Source organism: Carassius carassius, chromosome 37 (assembly GCF_963082965.1).
Source record: "Carassius carassius chromosome 37, fCarCar2.1, whole genome shotgun sequence".
Lineage (NCBI taxonomy): Eukaryota > Metazoa > Chordata > Actinopteri > Cypriniformes > Cyprinidae > Carassius > Carassius carassius.
In genome coordinates this window covers 14567744-14588802 of record NC_081791.1, presented here as the reverse complement: position 1 = coordinate 14588802, position 21059 = coordinate 14567744, and the positions used below count along the sequence as shown (strand labels likewise).

The 21059-nt window shown below is 37.6% G+C and overlaps 2 protein-coding genes across 3 annotated transcripts; one reads left to right on the top strand and one right to left on the bottom strand.

Moving 5' to 3' along the window:
- Positions 1-1410: 1410 nt before the first annotated feature.
- Positions 1411-3257, bottom strand: tnnc1b (troponin C type 1b (slow)). The gene is made up of 6 exons (XM_059527027.1): positions 3096-3257; positions 2464-2494; positions 2195-2341; positions 1995-2109; positions 1775-1911; positions 1411-1700 (listed from the first exon to the last, which is right to left on the bottom strand). The coding sequence occupies exons 1-6, from the start codon at positions 3117-3119 to the stop codon at positions 1669-1671; spliced, it is 486 nt and encodes a 161-aa protein (XP_059383010.1). The 5' UTR covers positions 3120-3257; the 3' UTR covers positions 1411-1668.
- A 3264-nt stretch (positions 3258-6521) lies between these two features.
- On the top strand, positions 6522-19087 carry si:dkey-32e6.6 (extracellular matrix protein 2). Of its 2 annotated transcripts, XM_059527670.1 has the most exons (10): positions 6522-6572; positions 6733-7101; positions 8191-8255; positions 8653-9082; positions 9205-9320; positions 9947-10079; positions 10671-10828; positions 10921-11060; positions 17288-17614; positions 18509-19087. In XM_059527670.1, exons 2-10 carry the CDS (start codon positions 6951-6953, stop codon positions 18681-18683), a joined length of 1695 nt encoding a protein of 564 aa, XP_059383653.1. In that variant the 5' UTR covers positions 6522-6572; positions 6733-6950; the 3' UTR covers positions 18684-19087. The 2 variants fall into 2 exon arrangements, with proteins under 2 accessions (XP_059383653.1, XP_059383654.1); XM_059527671.1 differs by lacking the exon at positions 6522-6572 and having other exon boundaries at positions 6631-7101.
- The last annotated feature ends 1972 nt before the right edge of the window (positions 19088-21059 follow it).

Below are 21059 nucleotides of genomic sequence, written 5' to 3'. Positions count from 1 at the left end.
GTCCACCTGCCTCTTGAGGATTGACCACAAGTTCTCAATGGGATTAAGATCTGGGGAGTTTCCAGGCCATGGACCCAAAATTTCAACATTCTGGTCCCCGAGCCACTTAGTTATCACTTTTGCCTTATGGCACGGTGCTCCATCGTGCTGGAAAATGCATTGTTCTTCACCAAACTGTTGTTGGAAGAAGTTGCTGTTGGAGGGTGTTTTGGTACCATTCTTTATTCATGGCTGTGTTTTTGGGCAGACTTGTGAGTGAGCCCACTCCCTTGGATGAGAAGCAACCCCACACATGAATGGTGTCGGGATGCTTTACTGTTGGCATGACACAGGACTGATGGTAGCGCTCACCTTTTCTTCTCCGGACAAGCCTTTTTCCAGATGCCCCAAACAATCGGAAAGGGGCTTAATCGGAGAATATGACTTTGCCCCAGTCCTCAGCAGTCCATTCACTAGACTTTCTGCAGAAGATCAATCTGTCCCTGATGTTTTTTTTGGAGAGAAGTGGCTTCTTTGCTGCCCTTCTTGACACCAGGCCATCTTCCAAAAGTCTTCGCCTCACTGTGCGTGCAGATGCGCTCACACCTGCCTGCTGCCATTCCTGAGCAAGCTCTGCACTGGTGGCACTCCGATCCCGCAGCTGAATCCTCTTCAGGAGACGATCCTGGCACTTGCTGGACTTTCTTGGACGCCCTGAAGCCTTCTTTACAAGTTCTTGATGATACTATAAATTGTTGATTTAGGTGCAATCTTAGTAGCCACAATATCCTTGCCTGTGAAGCCATTTTTATGCAACGCAATGATGGCTGCACGCGTTTCTTTGCAGGTCACCATGGTTAACAATGAAAGAACAATGATTTCAAGCATCACCCTCTTTTTAACATGTCAAGTCTGCCATTCTAACCCAATCAGCCTGACATAATGATCTCCAGCCTTGTGCTAGTCAACATTCTCACCTGAGTTAACAAGACGATTACTGAAATGATCTCAGCAGGTCCTTTAATGACAGCAATGAAATGCAGTGGAAAGGTTTTTTTAGGATTAAGTTAATTTTCGTGGCAAAGAAGGACTATGCAATTCATCTGATCACTCTTCATAACATTCTGGAGTATATGCAAATTGCTATTATAAAAACTTAAGCATCAACTTTTCCAATTTCCAATATTTATGTAATTCTCAAAACTTTTAGCCACGACTGTACTTGACCGTTAAATGTTGTTATAGAAATAGGGTGTGTGTGTAATTCTAATATATCTATAATTTATTTTAACAGTCTATGGGCGTGTATAATTCGGCTAGTCTGATGGTATATTCCTAATGTTATATTTAAAAATATATATAAATTAGTAGTAGCTACAGTTACATATAGAAAACCTTCAACTTTAAAGACAAAACCAAATCGGTGTTCACTGTGGTGTCTGAAACAATTGGTTTAATTGAAATAAAAACGTACAACTGTAAAGAAAATGTTTTGAGCGCAAATAACATTACTATTCTGGGCAGCAGTACATGACACCATTTACTTATTTCAAAAAATTACATAAATATATGAAATGCAGATCATTTTCAGTGCTTCCCAATCGAGTCTGGTGACGTCGGAGAGATGGTTTGGGTCAGGGAATGAAATGACATGTTTCTTTTCGCGGTTTTGGATCCGTTTGGCCATTTTTACTCGACACCCTTCATGAATTCCAGGAACTCTGTTGGTATTAAAAGTAATTCATGTTCTGTTGGAGTAAATAATAAATGTGCCATATTTTGAGCGTGAACTTACCGTCGTAATCGATTTTGCCGTCGTTGTTCTTGTCTCCGTCCTTCATGAGCTCCTCGATGTCGTCCTCGGTGATGGCCTCGCCTGTCGACTCTAGCATGTTCTTCAGCTCGTCTAAGTCAATGTAACCATCTCCATTCCTTAAAGAGACGACGATGAAACAAATCTAGTATAGAAGGTAATGTGATATACACTACAATAATTTTCAAAATACATTTCATACTTGTCAAACATGCGGAAGACTTCAGCCAGCTCCTCTTCTGATTTTCCTTTGCTCTCCTCTTTCATGCAGCGCACCATCATCACCAAAAACTCATCAAAGTCCACTGTCCCGCTTCCTACAACCCACAGAGACCTTTCAACAGTCCCATTCATAAACTTCACCTGAATCTAAATTATACCTTCAACTAAAATCCAACATACCATCCTCATCTACTTCATCTACCATTTCCTGCAGCTCTTCTTGAGTGGGGTTCTGGCCCAGCATCCTCATCACCTTGCCCAACTCCTTAGTGCTGATACAGCCATCCTCAGCATCCTGCACGAAGATGTCGAACGCAGCACGAAACTCTGTTGGGTACAATCAGATAGCAGCACAAAAGTCACACGTCAGTAAGTTTATAATAGAGCTGACATAGTGATGCATTATAATACATGCAGCTACATGTTCAAACTCAAATAGAGAAACTCACCATTTTTTTGTTCTTCTGTCAAGTTCTCTACCTGTTAGGTGGAAAAGAGATCTCAAAACTTTGCTTCACTTGACTTAGAACTAAAAATACAATATGTTGTAAGGCTGACCAAGGTCTATTCTTCTTTACAGGAATGACAGCTGTCACTCGTGTAATGTTCTTCAGACACCAGACACCCTCTGCCCAGTTGGGTGTCATACGCTTTAGCCTCAGTGACTATGACCCTTCTCCATTTCACTAGCTATTACAGGATATGTTAAATCTAAACCTGGTTACACTGGTTTCGTTGCTCATTTTTTGACCAAATCCATTTTAATAGTGTGTCGTGTGCCCTTAAAAATGGCCCCAAACTTCTGCCGTCCCATCTCCCATTTATTGATTTAACCTTGAGAGCCTGCTAATCCAACAGTGCACAGATTGATTTCTCTATTCTCTTAGTGATAATGCTGTCATTTTCAGAGGAATTAAATGGTCAAGGACAGGTTAGCTGTTAAATTGACGGTTATTAATTTAGCTGTAAAGTATGTTCATACGAACCAACTTTTGGGACTCTTTATTTAAGGGTCACTTTCCATTCAGGCAGCCTGAGGTGAAATGCAATGCTGTTGATAATTAGTGCAATCATAACTTACCGCTGCTTTATACACATCATCCATGGCTGTCCTGGGTTTAAGGTTTCCTTTATGAAATTGTCTGTAAACTCCTCAAAGGTAATCCAGCACTGAAGCCCACAGCAGACACAGGACGAAGAGCCCCAGGGCCACCTGCCTTGGTCTTTATGGCTGGAAAAGACAAAGCCTTTTGTCACTCCCCTTTCCTATCTAAGAGAACAAGGGATGGGTGAAAAAGGAAAGGGAGCGGGACTGAAAGGGGGTTAGAGATGGCATGGGCTATAAATAGGGGAGGAATGTCAGAGACAACAGGCAGGAGAACTCGAGTTATGACAATAAGTCCTTGGCACTGGTCTCCCTGGCAGCCTGAGCAACAACCCCATATTAAGTTCTAAACTTATCCACTGGTCACCTGCATTTGCCAATCATTGTTGAGCAGCATCGCGACTGCATTCTTGTGGCAGGCACTGGTCCTGTGTGTGCAGGAAATCACTATAATCAAAGAGGTAAATAGCACTTCTTGTTATTAAATCTTAACCAATGTTTAGGGTTGTTGGAAGGTGTGGGTCTTTTAAAGGACTGAACATTAATAATTCCCTTCAAAGTTTTTCCTTTGGTCAAGAACCACATTGAAAATTTAGGACTTGATAACCAAAATTCCCAGTACCACTTTTCCATGTGGATCTTTTTAAAATTTATTGAATATGTTTGCACAAAGAAATGTTTTGAGGTAGAAAGAATAAGAAATATTTGAAAAATCAAAGTGCTGCATTTATTTTTAGGGCTTTTTGTGTAAATGATCTTGCTTGCATTAAAGCTCAAGATGATCATTATACAAACTTAGGGCATTAATTAACTATAGTTTTTTTTAACTCTTGTCTTGGATTCTAAAATTGAATTTGCTTTGAAAATTATTGTTTTAAATTAGAAAAATGCTAAACGAGCAGTTTCACTACAGGTCTCAGAGGTTTGGATGCTATTTATATGCATAAAGGTTCTCATGTCTGTCATAAATGAAAGCAATCCTAAGTTTTTAGCTCAAGTAACTGTTTTAGATGCAATTCTGAATGAAAGATCGGTGGAAACATTTAATTATTCCAGTCCTAAGACTAGTGATATATAAACAGCTCTACACCATAAGTCCATCTTTATTTCTATAATTGAGTCCAGTGAAGGGAACCAAGCGCTCAAGTCTTGTGCCTGAACTGCTTGAAAACATATGACCATGTTTTGTGAATTATATCATTCCTGACTGTAAGTCACATGTCAATTTCTGATGTTTCTGTGTTTGGGACAGTTTTTTTTATTTCTAATCATTTGGAGTACCTGTTTCTTTTTTTATAGTTTTTCCTCTTCACCTTTCTCTACAAATCAATCAGTATTTAAGGTCAAAATCAGACTGCATCTGTATCATGTTAGGCCACAACTAGCTTGAAAGTATCAAGCATAGACTAATGCCACCAGTGCTGACATCACAATGATACACTATGCTATTCTGGATCCCTCTGGCCTAAATTAAGAACCACCAACTAGCCATGAACCTTCCCTTAAAAGACTATTAGAGGAAAAGATTACAAAACAAACACACACACACACATACAATTCATAGAGAAAAAGCAGTATAAATTCATAAGTATGTCAGCAGTTCATTTAGCTGTCACAGTTTTGCTGTGTTCGAGGAAGCTCCTTTTCTTACTTTATTCATTAAGTCTAGCTGAAGATCACTTTTTTTTTCTCTGCCCATGTTCTCAGCAGCTCTCTCCATGGCCAGCATACAACAACCACAACCACCTCACCCTGAGAACATGTAACAGCTGAGACACTGAGGTTCAGAGGGTGTGTGTGTGGGACAATGAGGACAAAGTGGGCTTGGACACTGGACAGGTCAGCAGAACACACTCACACCAGTGATTCACTACAGACAGACATTTGTACGAGGAGCAGCAGTCTGGCAAAGTGGTTTTGCAGATAGCATAAAATTACAGATTCTGTCTTACTCTTAGCCACTGTTTGTTTGGACAGTAATACAGGGTCATCCATTTGAAAGGGACCTTGGTTGCCAAGGGAGAATTTTAGAAAAAGACATTTTAGAAATGGGTAGCCTTAACTTCTTTAAAGTAACTTTATATTTTGAGTTACTCTTTAAATAATTATAGAATTTGATTTCCAAGTAAATTTGTTTTTAAACAAACACAAAACAATATCATAGGCTTTAAAATTATTTCTTTAAAAGTTAATGAGGGAGATGGACGTTTGAAACTAAGGACATTTAAATAGTTTATTACTCAATGGTGTGTGTGTGTGTGTGTGTGTGTGTGTGTGTGTGTGTGTGTGTGTATATATATATATATATAGGTAGATTACAATATATGTGTGTGTGTGTGTGTGTGTGTGTGTATCAAGAGTTAATTTGCAAAAAAATATTTTTTTTACATTTTCTAAAATCATGTTTTTATCATGTTTTATTGTGTAACAGCAGTTTGACTGACTAACTGAAAAGCACAATGAAAAAAAACATTTTTTGAAAATTGTTAAAAACTGAGTTATCTGTTTTTGCAAATGAACTCTTCATATATATATATATATATATATATATATATATATATAATTTAATTTAATTTGTGAACTTTTCTGTATGCTTTTCTTTTGCTAATAAAATAAAGTTAAAAAAAAACTAATAATATGATATCTGATATCTCATGCAAATCAGATAAAAACTGTTAAGAAACCTGAAAAAGAGGTATAAAGATATCTCAAGGTGTGCACATAAAAAATATGCTTCCTATGTCAACGTACACAGTTGTTGCCCATTTTGTGTCCAGTGTTGTCTGAGCAAACTTAAACAGAGTCGCAAGGCAATATCTCGCTCTGCAGTGATACTTTATGGTGTGAATGTAAATGCAAACAATCTTTCCCTATACAATGTGACCCTGAGAGCTTGTCTATTTGTATGTGTCTGTGAGACCCTTGTCCAACCGTAACTGTGGCTTTTTTTAAACATCCTTCTTTCCTCCCCCACAGATTTCTCAAATCTATGATTTAACACAAGTGAGTGAAATTAAAAAGATAGAGTTTACAGACGTTTTATACAGTGTCAAAAAAACTACTTTGACACTGATGCCAAACTGAAAATGACTGAATGTCATTGGTTTAGAAAAGAAAATATCAAACCCAGTGGCCCTTGTTTTAAAGTAATGACCAGAATTGCAATCTAATTATCAAATGCAATGACATTTAGACATTTTAAATGTGGCACTATATATAAATCAGCCTATAATCTCCATAAACGAGAAGGGTATGTAACTGTATGCTTTGAAAACACATAGCATTTGTCTGTATGCCTGTCTGCCTCCATCTGTTTGTTTTATGAGTTAGAGAACCATGTTTTTCTCTTTTGGCAAGGTCTTTTTCTTTTTCTTACATACGTGCTAATGGCAGCATGCCAGGCAGGAACATGCCGAGGACGAGACATGGAGCCAGAGAGAGATCTCTGTACAGGTCAGTCAGGCTGCTCGCTCGCTACCCTCTTGTTTGGATAACTCTCTCATTTGTCCATCTCAAGTGCTACAAGGTGTGAACACTGTGTCACTGTGGCATGACGTGACTGACACTGACCATCATTCCTCTGCCTCTCTCTCTCTCTGTCCTGAACCCCTAGTGTTTGTTGGCACAACCGCTGACTTTATAAGGAGGAGTTTATATTTTTGTGAACTCCTGGCAATGAAGGTCCTTGTACACGTCTAACCATGTACTGTGATCCCCTCCCTGTTTTATCCTCCTCCTCCTCCTCACTGCTGACAAAGAGAGAATTTAAAGGGCAGCTGGAGGTGAGCCTGCAGGTACATGGTGAGCATCTGAACAGATCGGATCAGAATCATGCAGGCTCTTTTGGTGTTTTGCGTGTGCTTAGGAGCTTTATCCGTGGAAGGAGTAGTCCTGAATGAACTGAACTCACTCTTCACATTTATGCCTGAGACTGATGTTTCATCCTCACAGCATCAACCATTGGATTCTTCATCTGCATCAAGTGAGTTCATCAGTAATAATAGTAATTAGGATTTCAAGAGCAGTGACAGTTTGCAGTCTCAGTAATGGTCAGAAATGACCATTGTGAATAGTTTATGGTGTCTGTTATACTTTGTTCTTGTTCAAAATGTTTATTGAACTACAATACATATCTGAAGTAAAGTTACAGAGAATCAAAGGATATTTAGTAAGAAATAAATAGAAGTAAAAGCAACCTCCTTTACAGTTTTTTGTGCCATAAAATAGTTTAAACTGTTGAAAATTAATTGAAATATTTGGAAATGTGTGTGTGGCTGCATATACAGTGACCTTTTTATTTTTTTTAAGTTACTGTAGTTCTCCTCAAGTATACACAGGTGCCGTTATTGGCAATAATTATGAACATGATCCACTATACATTACATAATACAATACAATTCGGTACCATTCAAAAGTTTGGAAACAGTAAAAATATTTGTGAAAAAAAAGTATTTTATTTATTTGCTTGAAAATACAGTAAAACAGTACTGTTGTGAAATACCATTAAAATGTTTTATAACTGTTTTATATTTTAATATATTTTATAATGTAATTTATTCCAGTGTTGGCAAAGCTGGATTTTTAATAACCATTACTTCAGTATACAGGATTTGCTGGTTTGGTGCTCAAGAAACGCTTATTATTTTTTTAAAAATACATTTTCTTTGTAACCCAGTACATTTTGCTGCTTTAGAATAGGGTCTAACATAGGGAGTACAAGTCTTCCCTTTATAGACTGCTAAATTGCTGCTTATTAATAATTAGTAAAGTAATTGTTAAGTTTTGGTATGGGGTGGATTAAGGGATATAAAATATGGTCAGGCAGAATAAGCCATGCGTGCTGATAAGCAGCTAGTTAATAGTGAGAATTGGTCCTTAAAATAAAGTGTTACCAATTTATTTAAAAAAAAAAAAAAAAACGTACCCCAAATATTTGAACGGTAGTGCATGTGTAGCTTCTTCTGTCAACAGTGGAATTGTTGGTTTACACCACTGATCTATTATAGAACAGTGGTTTACACATGGTTCTGAATTGACTTATTATTTTGTTGAATCATGGCTGCATTTGCAGGTGAAAAGAGAACCAATGAAGCACAAGGAACAAGCCAAGTAAGCGACACTGCAACAAACGCACAGGTGAGTTTGTATTCCTGGAGACAAACCAATCAGGTTTCTAACATCAAATAATTTTGCGAAATAAATAGAAAACAGTAAATATTGAATTCGTGACCATACTCGTCGTGTCCTATAGTAACGCCTTTTTTGCTGCACAAGCTGCTACTGTTGTTACAGTGGAAGAACTATGTGTATTCTGGCAGTCCAAGATAGCACAACCATACCATAAATGCTAATTATAAGTCTATTTTTGCTTCCTGTCTTAATGCTCAACCTCTCATTTTCCTCCTCCTTTATTCCTGCCTGTGCGATTTGCCCACTATATTTAGTTTGTTTAGTTTGTTCAGCATGTTTCTGGTCATTCCTGTGTCACTAATGATCTATATTCCTGCTGTGTTCCTTCTGTGTGTCCCATCAGTCGGTTATGGGGCGGGCTGAGGCTGTGTGGGTGGAGCTCAATGCTGTGTTGGAGAGATGGGGTGGAGCAGCAGGGAAACTAAATGCAATCTTGAGTCAACTCAAAGAAGAGAAAAACCGCCTCTTGGACCAAGGGGAAGAGCAGAAAGCAAAGAAAAAGGAAGAGGATGAGGATGAAGAAGAAGAGGATGATGATGAGGAGGAAGAAGAAGAAGAAGAAGAGGAGGAAGAAGAAGAAGAGGAGGAGGAGGAGGGAAAGGAAGAAGAGACAGCCGAAGAGGAGGAGAATGATGCATCTAACAGCACCTCGACCCAAGACTCATTACCAGAAGGCTGCCAAGTGGGAGAAAGTCGAGTATCCTGCAAGCAGATTGGCTTGTCCCACCTGCCAGACATCACAAACCAGGAAGTCACCATACTTGAACTGCCTGGTAAGGTCTGGAATGGCTGAACGATCCAACATAAGTATATGCATCACTGAGACGTTCTATAATTTATGTCGGTTGTGTCTTGTAATAAGCACAGCCATTTTAACCAATGTGCTGTCTCACAGGCAATAACTTAACAAGAATTCCTCCCAGTGGTTTTTCTGGACTGCCAGATCTTGAAGAGCTTGACCTAAGTTTGAACAAGCTGGACGACTCCTCTTTCGGCCTAAGTCTCTTCATGGTACTTGCATTTTTTATCCCTTCAATTACACCAGTTAAACACTCCTATAATCTTAAAAGAGTATGTACTGTATGTCTGCATCAAATCTAAAAATAATTCCATCCTATTTAGGATTTTTAAGAACATACAAATTAAACGTTTCAAATTATAACTGCTAACTAAAAGTCCAGCCAAGATACATCCGGATTTCCAAGCAGGAAACCTTGAGAAGAGACCAAACACGCCACTCCCAAAGCAAACTCAGCAGCATGAAAATAGGAACCACAGTTTGGCCAGTGGAAAATGCCACTGTCTTCTTTGGACAATCCATGAAATGTTGGTGAAATTAGCATAAAGAGTAAATTCTCTTTGATGAGGGATATGAGTACACAATTTACAGTCTGCACACAAATGAAAAGTAGCTAAAGTCAGTCAAGTCCGATAGTCTGTGGCAGCGGGGTGCATTTACATGTCTTAACATTAAAATAACTGGACAAACATGCATAATTGAGGCTTTTCATTTGGTGGTAGGCACAGTGGAAACATTGCTGTGTTAAAATGCAGGCTCATGATTCACTAGGCCCAAAACAGACAGGACATAACCACTAAGACAAGAGTAGACAAGTGTGTTTCTGCTCTTTTAACAGAATCTGACAAAGCTGAAGATTCTGAAACTTGACAGCAATGAACTTACATCAGTTCCACAGTTGCCATCTTCTTTGGAGGATCTGAAGATAAACAACAATAAAATAAACCAACTTGCTTCACAAAGCTTCAAAGGTTTGTGTTGTTTTTCATGCCAGCTGCACAAACATGACTTTCGTGGCTTTGTTAATTTGGAGTTCTTTTCCTCATAAAGATTTACAGGTGAAGAATGGAGCAGTACTTTTGAAATGTTTGAAATAATTGACACTCACAGGAGATATAATCTAGTCTCATATCAGTAGCAAAAGCTTTTTTTTTTTACAAGTTGCCTTGTGGGGGTCGACATGTTACGATCACACGACCAGCCGAATATTTAGTATTTCACCTGTTGATGATAAAAAAAAAGATACACCATAAGACTGAAATACACTGGACAAGTTGGCACTAGCTACCTTTTTCATAATGCCTAGTGTTTTAGTTGTTTAGTATATTCCATCCATACATAAATCATTATTGACTGCTAAAAGCATTTGAACAATATTTTTAACAACTGAATATGTGTGCGTGTGTGTGTGTGTGTGTGTGTGTGTGTGTGTGTGTGAGAGAGAGAGAGAGAGGTTACATCCACACCAATAGGTGTCAGAATAAGTGTAGGACAGCTTAAAATAAAAATAAATTACTGATACACCTTTAACTGAAGTAACTAAGAAGGTTTGTTTTCTGCAGGCTTGACTAACCTAAAAGTCCTAGAACTGACAGGAAACATTCTCTATGAAAGCAGCATTGCACCCTGGGCTTTCAAACCTCTGACGGCACTCAAGTATTTACGAATGGATAAAAACAGATTCAGTGGTATCCCAGCGGGCTTGCCCCCATTTATAGAGGTCAGTTCTGTAACCCGCCAATGATTCAGTCACTTGGTTCTCTGTATAGATTTATGATATTTATATGTTGATATGTCTTGGTGTATGTGCAGGACCTGGGGTTGCAGGACAATCAAATAGTGGAGGTGCAGGACAGGCTTTTGGATAAGTGTGTCCACCTGAAGGTGTTAGATCTCAGTCACAACCTCCTAAAGGAGAACAGCATGTACCCTGAGGCCTGGATCAACCTGCGGTGAGTCTCACATGCACTTTTTTATGCACTTATTATATTAATACACTTTGTTTACATTCATTTAGTTTATATTTATATTATTATTATATTAATGCAGTTGTTTGGATATATAGATTATCAAATTAATCAAATCATGATTTCTGTATATTTTTGTTTCTATATATATATATATATATATATATATATACAATGGGGTACAAAAATATGCAGTGCAAGTTTTGTAATAACTAAGAAAAAATATACATCTATATATTTTGCAAAGTGACCCACATGTGGTTTTTGACCATACTGAACATGTACAGTTTAACAAATTATTACTTTTGCCATATTAAATTCCAGTATCTCTGGAACTGAACTATATAGGGCCTTAAAAACGAAGATGCCAAAGGGAAAGTTTGTTAAGACCCAATATATTAGGCATTAAGACATTTTTAATACATTTTGAGTTACAGGTGTGCAAACTTTGGAGAAAAAAAGTGCTCTTTCCCTTATTTTTGTATAGTCATCACCATAAAATAAAAGGCAACAAAGATAGCTAAAGTAAGTTTTAAGTTAATAATATTACTAACAGACCTATCTTTACAACAATATGATGCTTCCATCTTTTATCTTTCTTAAAAAAAAAAAAATTATCAAAAACTGAAATTTTAGCCAGGAAAGTTTCTGAAATTTGGTTGATTTGACTTAAAATGACCCAAATGATGTATATACAATAAATAATACACACACACACACACACACACACACACACACACACACACACACACACACACACACACATACACACGTTCCCTAAGTACAGTTCCCTTATTAGCCGCTAGATGGTGCACAAAAGACATGCTGCGAGAAGTAACCCTCCCAATTGCTAAATGCTTCTTGGTACAGCACAATTCCAGGAACCTGTGTGTCCGCCATCATCAGAATCAGTTGAAGGATTGTGATCATTTATTCTGGACCTGCTGTCAGCCTGCATCTGCCTCATAGTTCCAATTCTACCAGAGTAGATGTGCTTCTCCAAGGTCTCGCATCACTCATCCTCAGGAGCGTGTTATACGGGAGGCAGAAGAGACAGAGAGCCCACTCATCAATCACTCTGCCCTTTACCCTGTCAAACACACTGAGTGATAGGGTGAAGTTAGAAAAACAAGCATGAGAACACACATACCACGTCCCAGCTATTTGGAAATCCAGGATTAATTTCACGAGTAATAAAGACTTGGTCTAGGGTTGTATATAAAGTATTACTAGGGTCTATTTTGTGATTAGGCATTAGCTCACTCATGAATAACAGTTTGCACTTGTATTGCGGTGAATGCAGATGTTTGGCTGGCTGCTGGTCACCTAAATGGAGCGGTTTACAGCACTGGTTATGGCTTGGCTGTGTGATGGTGAATGTGTGGGGGTTTTGATTCATATAGGGGTGACTGTGATGCTCAAGCATTCCTGCAGAGAGACATTTTGTGGATTTTGTTTTGTAGATTTGCCAATCTACAGTTATGTGGTTAGCACATGAACCATCCATAGTTCTACTAAAAGCTAAAAAATAAAGAGAAACGATGTAGTAATCAGAAAAAAGTTAATCAGTAATTTATACCTAAAAGAGGCATCCAAAGTTCATCCAATGAAAATGATCACCCTCCTCTTGTTTAAACCAGTTTGAAGAAGAAGATACATATTTTAAGAATGCACTGACTTTGGTGATTTACCATCTTTTACAATAAATGTGAAATGGAGCTTTCAAGTTTCGTAAAGGACAAAAGCATCACAAAAATAACATATAGTTAACCTATATGACTTATATTTAAGTATTCTGATGTTACACAATAGCTTTTCTTGAGAAACCACCCAAAGTACATTAAAATGTGACCTTCCATTACAAGTTTCTCCACACCATAAGCTTTTTGACTTTTCCATTCCCTCCATTCCGTCTCTCACACTGACTCTCATACCGTCAGCAAATTATACTAATACATTATTCATCTCTAACATCTTTTACTCATTTTCTTTTCTTGTAAGTTGCAAATCTTTTTGAAACAGTGCCATTCAAAGCTGGTTTGCAGGAATTCATAATTCTCTTTCTTTCTATTCACTCTCATCAACATCTGCATTACCAGGAAAGCAGGCATTATCACTGGAACTGCTTCCATGGCTGTTGCACTGTTTACTTTCCAGCTGTCTTTTTAAGGTAACCTGTAATTAGCTGCAGTGAGTGTAAGTGAGCTTTGATCAGCCATCAGCTCAACTTCACAGGCTCTTTATTTAAAAAATAATGTCACATTGTCACCTAATTGCTACTGTTAATTGTTACTGTTGGTGTGTGTGTGTGTGTGTGTGTGTGTGTGTGTGTGTGTGTGTGTTTGTGTGTGTGTGTGTGTATGCACGCATTTACGTGTGTGATCCTGTGATGTACCCAAACACTGCAGCACCATGCTATTATCTCAGCACAAATCTCTAACCCTCCCCGAGTTAAGTCAAGACTTTTACTGTCTGCTTTCATTTCTTCAGCTTTTATGAGTGCCTGTCAGCCCAAATAATGTCCAAATCGGCACCATGGACCTAGTGTAAATCCCAGCTCTATCAACACATCCTCAAGACTCCATTTCTTTAACTTTCACTCATCTACCAGCCAAGGTGCATATATATATATATATATATATATATACATACACACACACACACACACACACATAAAGATGTAGTCATGACAGTATTTTTTCTGAATCTTGTGTGTCATCAGTCACATGAAATTTCAAGCTGAGATGACTGCCTCAAAAAACATTTATGGTCCAAAGATGGCAAATTGTGTAGTTTTGGGGGGTCTTGTGCCAGAACTGATATTGAAGTGATTGGAAATGCTAACAGCCAACTATTACAGACCATCAGTATATAAAAAGGCACTTCCTACTAATAAACTCCTTTCCTTTTCTCTCTGTATTTGTTTCTGCATTTACACTTATGTTCTAGCTTCTGCACCTTGAAAGTTTTGCTTGCATGATCTTTCAATGGAGCGACAACAATATCTCTAATTAAAAATATCTTAATTTGTGTTTTGAAAAAAAATTTAATGGTTTGGAATAACATAAGGGTGAGTAAATGCTGACAGAATTTTAATATTTGCTTGAACTAATCGCTTTTACATTGAATGTGTATATTAATGTCCTCATTTCTAAATTCCTTGAGCTCCAGCCTCCTTTTTTAAAGATCCAAGTGCCATGCCTTTAAAATCTAATTACAGTTTTTAATGTCACTGAACAACCTTCATGGTTTATTTCTCTTAGAGGAGATGCTCTAGTAGAAGAACTGCTAATAAGATTAAAGTTACTATAAAAGTGACACATCTCTGATCAGTGACGTCAGGTCTGCAATGAGCAGGCAAATGTCATGGGAATCTGTGGAACTTGGGGTTGAAAGACCGTGGTGGTCTGTGTGTTCATATGCCATTGTGTTTATATAGGTGCACAAATTTCTGTGTGTGAGCAGTGACACCGCAGGCCCCCTGTCACCTAGAGGGGTGTTTTGGTTCTCAGGGTGAAGAACAGGGTGTTCTGGCAGAGGGCTCCTCTGCAGGCCAGTGACCTGAGCCTGAGGATTTTGATGGATGTGAGGACAGTGTGGATGCGCTAGCTGGACTGAGCTTACGGGAATGAGGCGGGGGTGAACAAAAGGACACGCACTGCTTGTTTTCTCACACAGTGAGAAAAAAATGCAAGTTAGTGCAGTTTTACCAAGAAGTTCACATTCTCATTTCATAATGAGTTATATATAGTGTCTCTGCCTGAGGAGACAACCAAGAGCCAGCGGTTGTGAAGATATAAAGGGACACACTCACATACACATAAATGCCTTTCACTCTTTAAAAGTGTGAAAAAAATATTCAAAACCTGAAAAGAGCATAAATTACAGAGCCACAGCTGGAGATGGTTATGCCATTGCTCGCTCTTGCTAGTTCAAATCATAGAGCCCTAAATGAAGGGGCTGAGTTTAGCTGTGCCTGGGTCTCCCACATGCATGATATAACATGAGATCCAACTAAATGTGCCTTGTCATGACGGTGGTCTTCCTGTCCTGCATGCCAGGTTACGTAAGGACAGTTGTGCAACACTGGCATCGGTGTGCCTCTGGTCATGTGGTGGCAGCCATGCTCTCTGCTTCTCATTATGAGTTCTCCCTGAGGATGCCCACCGTTATTGGCTTGTTGGTGGAGAGAATCTGTGTGGGAACAATGTCAGTATGTAAATCTGACTCCGACATCAAAAGCCAATAATCCTGAAACTGCTTTATTTTGTTCTTGAATTATTTCGTTTTGTCACTCAGATGGTATCTGGTATGGCACATTTAAAAGTTTTTACGATGCTTTTAGATATAGTTAAGGCAGTGAATTACTTTTTTTCTATTGGTCATCTTAATGGTGGATTTCTGCAGACTGCTAATATAACAAATAAACATAAGCGAACAATATATAATATATATATATATTTTCCCTGTGTATGTAAGTGTGGGTATATGTGTCTTTCTGGCTGTAAATTATTGTGTTGGCTCACTTGTGAAAGTGGTCCATTGCGCACATGCATAATAAAACATTTATGGATTTATTTAACAACCCAACTGTTAATGAAAATCTCCTAAAGAGAGGGAAAAAATCCCTCTATTTATTAGCATTAACACTTATTTCCAAAAAGCAGGAATGACATGTACCTACATTATTTGTATTTAAGGTTCACCGGTGGCAGTCTTGACCCACTTTGTGCCCTGTAGGCAAATTTTTAGATTTTCCAAATATCTGACACAGCGATTTAGACAAACACTTTTGCCTAAATGAATGCAACTTTATAAATGTTTGGAGGGATGCATTCAAAATGCATCTGCAAGAGAATCTGCGATAAATAAACAATAAATCTGCCAGCTTGTTCAAAGCAGTTTTTCTTAGTAATCAAACACTTTCTAAAATATACATTGAGGTGTTCAACAATTGCTTTATTTAACTTAAAACTAGAACTATACATAACTAGATAGCCCAGGGCTCCTCTCTGAAACACTGACAGCTATATTCACTGCTAGATTTACTGATTGATATTCAAGTCTGCAACATCCGAAGTCCCATCTTTCATCTTAAGGTCAGTATCAGAGCTTGCTGGGTGAATGAAATCCACATGGAGGTCACTGTAGCTTTTGATGTAATAATAACAGTCATTGCCATATGAGACCCTCATTCCTCCTCAGCGCACTGGTGGACTGGGCAGCCATCAGTGTTATGGAGGCAGAGGAAATGTGCTCCTGACTCCTGCTGAGGCAAACATTGTAAACTTACACCAGCTGCCTCCTCAAGACCCCTCTTGAAAAACACAAAATCCTGACTTTTAGGACATTCTCTCACTCGCTCAAAATCTTCCACCCCCAAACCCCCTTGTGCCTTCACAGAACACACACACACACAAACACACACACACACACACACACACACACACACACACACACACACACACACACACACATACACAAATACACTTAACTGAAGTCGACACACAAGCTTTTTTAACTGCGTTGTGCTGGGTTAATGACGTGTCATGGGGCCCATTCTCCATGCAAACACTGCAGAAAACTTCACAAGCTCCCCCAGCACTTGAAATTATAGTGCCCAACCAATGTACACTAACCATCAAAAACATGGTTTACATAAATACAAGTTGTAAAGACATGCTTAGACAAGCAAGTGTGTCTTTTAAACCAGCAAACAGTCTTTCTGATGAAGCTGCTTTAACAAGTAAGCCTACAACTTTCATGCTACCTACTGGTGGTGGGGATTTTGATTCATCCCAAAGTCTTGACCTTTTTAAATCCATTGACCGAAAAGATTTGTTCAGTTTTATTAACTAATATAGTCACTGATTGGTTCAGATTGGTTGACCATCTCTTTAGATGACATTTTCCTGGCAGTAGGTTGTAGTAAGTTAGTAACATTTATGTGTTATGAGTGAGCCCTTGAATCATTAAATTATTTTTTTAAAGCATAAAGTCACTGAGAACTAAAAATAAAGTTCACAGGCTTCAGTTAATGAGAAATGTTAGTGTATTGAAGTGAATGACATTTTAAGTGAATGACATTTTATTTTGACATTTTGGTCAAATAAAATGACTTACTCATATTGTGATATAAGAGTTTGGTCATATTGCCCACTGCTAATACACTCCATGAGGTAACACCACACCTCTGTCTGTTTGATTCTCAGGAAGCTGGAAACTCTTGACTTGTCCCATAACCAGATGGCAGTGGTGCCCTCAGATCTGCCCAGGGCCTTGCGCCAACTTTCCCTGCAGCACAATCACATTCACTCCATTCCTCCATACTCACTGAGTCACCTCCGCCCAGGCTTACAGTCCCTACACCTCTCCCACAACCTGTTAGAAGAGCACGGTGTGCTAGGGAAGTCATTTCGTGGTGTTTATCAAACACTGGAGGAGTTACACTTGGACAACAACAGGTTTCAAAGGGTGCCACACAATATGCGCCACTTCAAGAACCTCAAGCTACTGCGGCTAGACCACAACCGTATAAGGTATGTACATAAGTTCTGTTCCTTAACACAGTGGTCAGACATCGAAGCTGGAGTCTTAAATCTGTCTAATGATACACAGTTTGAGTGTGATGTTGTACAACATTACTCTGGGGCCATCAGCGATCTTTGCTTCTAACGGGGTTAACCCTTTAAGCTTCTACATGCCCATGAGTGCAACCTCCATTTGAAAATCCTCATTCCCTTTAGATTTTTTCCCTGCTCAGATCATTTTCTTTGATCTTCTTTTAAACATTCTCTCTCATTTATTACTCACTAATTTCACTTTTTCTTTACTGTTAATTTGCATTTCAAAGGTGTAAAGGCTTAAGCTTGTCTGTACCCGCAGACTATAGTGCAACCAATATGACAGTTGATGTAGTGAGAGCTCCAAGCTCAAGAGTGCTTGATGACTACATGAATTGTACTAATTAAAATATTTGTGTGCTTGCTTTAGGGTCTGTCAGTAATTACAAGGATGCATATCTCTACTCTCTAAACTGCTCTTGAATTATTAAGTTCTAGACGCACTTCAGAATCAATCAATAACTACACTGCAGTAATTTTCTTAATTAGCATGTTTTTCTTGTTTTATTAATATATGAATATTTATAAAACTAGGACACTTGAGGAGCAACATTATTTCATCATTTGAATGTTTCTGTTTGTTTGTTTTTTAAAGAAAAGTATTTTACCCAAATCAGATACTTTTTTTTATTGCACAGGTACGCTTTTTAGATTTTTCTGAATTTAAATAAAAGTGATCTTTAGGTATTTTTATTGAAAACATTACAAAAGGAATTATCACGAAAACATGTCCATCCCTACAATGAAAAGTGTGATAATTTTTATATGTGTGATAATAAGTGAGTAATATGTATGGCTTTGTGTTTTCAGCTCTGTCCCAGTGAAATCAATCTGTAAGGTCAAAAGGACTGAGGATTCTCTCCTGTCAACCGTGCATTTAGAGTACAACTACATCAATGTGATGAAAATCCCTCGTGCTGCTTTCTCCTGCATTCAGGATTCCAGCAAGATCATACTAGAGCCCCAGAACCAAACACAGGGCTAGTAAACTGCTACAGAAACATCACCCTGTCACTTCAAGCCTCCCCTCTGCTTCTCCTGTCAGTCACTTGAAGATTGAATACTGTAAAGACCATGTCCATTAGAGATATTAATAGTGTGCATGCTTCCTCTTCAGATGCACATTTGGGTCTTGTTCAGCAACTTGTAGCATAAAATATATAATTTTGCTTCTTTTTTATTTAATAAACCTTCTTCTTGTAAGCTATTGAAACAAGCAGGCTTAGAAACCCCTGGCTGAAAAAATAATCAAATGCCTTTCTTTTGCAATATTCATTTAGACTTTGGTGCATCCTATAATGATTTTATTATTATATAATTTTATATTTATGTTTGTGTTGTATTATTTTAAATCATCCTCTGATGTCACATTAAAATTCATATGATTCATGTCTAAAATTAAATGATTTAGTAAATATAAGGCTAAATGTACACTTTTACACAATTACCACAATTTGTCTGTCAGACATATAGTGTGATGGACCCATAGCTCACAGCCCAGGTAGGTGCAGCTAAAAAAAAGAAAAGAAAATGCAATCTGAACCCAAGGGGTGTGTGACAGCATCTTTATTATCCATGACTTTCAGGACACACTGCAGGATTCTTGAGTGAAGCCTCGGGGGAGCTGCTGGAGGCCTTTGAGCAGAGATAATGTTTTGAATGAATATGAATGAATAAAGGTTAATTCGGTTACAAAACTTAAGACAAAATGTAAGTACAGCAACTACAAAACAAACAAACAGGGTAACCGAAAAGGTGTAGGCTGAAGCTGATGGCTTATTACGCCTACCCTATTTACAAAACAACATCTACCCATCCGAAATTAAGCATAAACAATATACGTGCATAAACATATACATATATACACGTATACATACAGACACACACATATATATATATATATATATATATATATATATATATATATACGTACATACATATATATATATATACATATAAACATATACTGTACATACATACACACACATATATATATATATACACAGTGTATATATACACATATACTGTACATATATATGTAATGCTTGTTTGTTACTTGTGTTGTTTCAATTTATGCACAACAATTATACATAAACTTTTCTTAGATAATTTTTCTTAGACATCCATGTATTTGTCGAAAAAATTTGGATTTTAAACGTTTTTTTTTTTAATAAATGGAATTACTCCTCTTAAGATCATCGGTGAGACCATTCTACAAATCGACCCCTTTTACCGAAATAGTGTTCATTTTAAAGTTTGTTCTGAACATTTGTTTTTTAAACATGTTCTCTCCTCTTAGGTTATATTTCTGTTCCCTGTTTTCAAACAAACATAGTATATTTTCGGGCAATATTTTCCTATTGACTTTGAACATAAAGACAACAGTATTCAGAGTGACTAGATCGGAAAATTTCATTGCTTTAAATTTGAGGAATATTGAGTTTGTCGGTTCATTATACGGTGAATGGTTGACTATCCTTATGGCTTTTTTTTGTAAAATAAAAATAGGTTTTGTGTTTGTGGTGTAGGCATGCCCCCATATTTCAACACAGTAAGAAATGTATGGAACAATAAGATAACTATACAGAATATACAGAGACGGTGTATTTAAAAAATACTTGGTTTTATGTAATATGGCTATTGTTTTGGACTGTTTTGATTGAACATGAGCGATGTGTGGTTTCCAGGATAATTCATGATCTAATATTATTCCAAGAAATTTGTTTTCATTTCACCCTTTCTAGTACCACGTCATTAATCTTTAAGCTCATGTTGGTCTTAATTTGTCAATAACTGAATATAATATATTTGGTTTTACTTGGATTAAAAGTTAGTTTGTTTCGGTCAAACCATTGCTTGATTCTGGATAGTTCTCTGGTCACATCAGTAATTAGATGGTGAAGATTATCCCCAGATACATACAGTGTTGTGTCATCTGCAAATAAAACACATTTTATCAAATCGGATACCTTACAGATGTCATTGATATATAAAATAAACAACATAGGACCAATCAAAGAGCCCTGGGGCACCCCACAAGTTAATTTACACATTTCTGATTGATGCTCATTAAAGTGTACATACTGGTAGTTGCTACATAATCAACTAATTTAATAACTGCCATTGAAGTCGATCGACTGCTCTTGAATCCATATTGATCGTCACTCAATATCATGCATTTTTCTATGAAACTATCCAGCCTCTTCAGAAAAAGTTTTTCCAATATTTTTGAGAATTGTGATAATAATGAAATTGGTCTATAATTTGAGTATAAGTGACTGTCACCACTTGCAATTTTCATCTGATCTGGGAACACACCAGATTTAAAGGACAAATTGAAGATATAGGTCAGAGATTCTAA

Excerpts from the sequence above, each read along its gene's own strand:
- tnnc1b (XM_059527027.1), bottom strand. The coding sequence starts at position 3,119 with ATGGATGATGTGTATAAAGCAGCG. Across the intron at positions 2,110-2,194 it reads AGATGAAGTAGATGAGGATG|GAAGCGGGACAGTGGACTTT; the intron begins GTATGTTGGATT and ends TGTGGGTTGTAG. Across the intron at positions 1,701-1,774 it reads CGGCAAAATCGATTACGACG|AGTTCCTGGAATTCATGAAG; the intron begins GTAAGTTCACGC and ends TAATACCAACAG.
- si:dkey-32e6.6 (XM_059527670.1), top strand. The coding sequence starts at position 6,951 with ATGCAGGCTCTTTTGGTGTTTTGCGTGTGCTTAGGAGCTTTATCCGTG. Across the intron at positions 7,102-8,190 it reads GGATTCTTCATCTGCATCAA|GTGAAAAGAGAACCAATGAA; the intron begins GTGAGTTCATCA and ends CTGCATTTGCAG. Across the intron at positions 9,083-9,204 it reads CACCATACTTGAACTGCCTG|GCAATAACTTAACAAGAATT; the intron begins GTAAGGTCTGGA and ends GCTGTCTCACAG.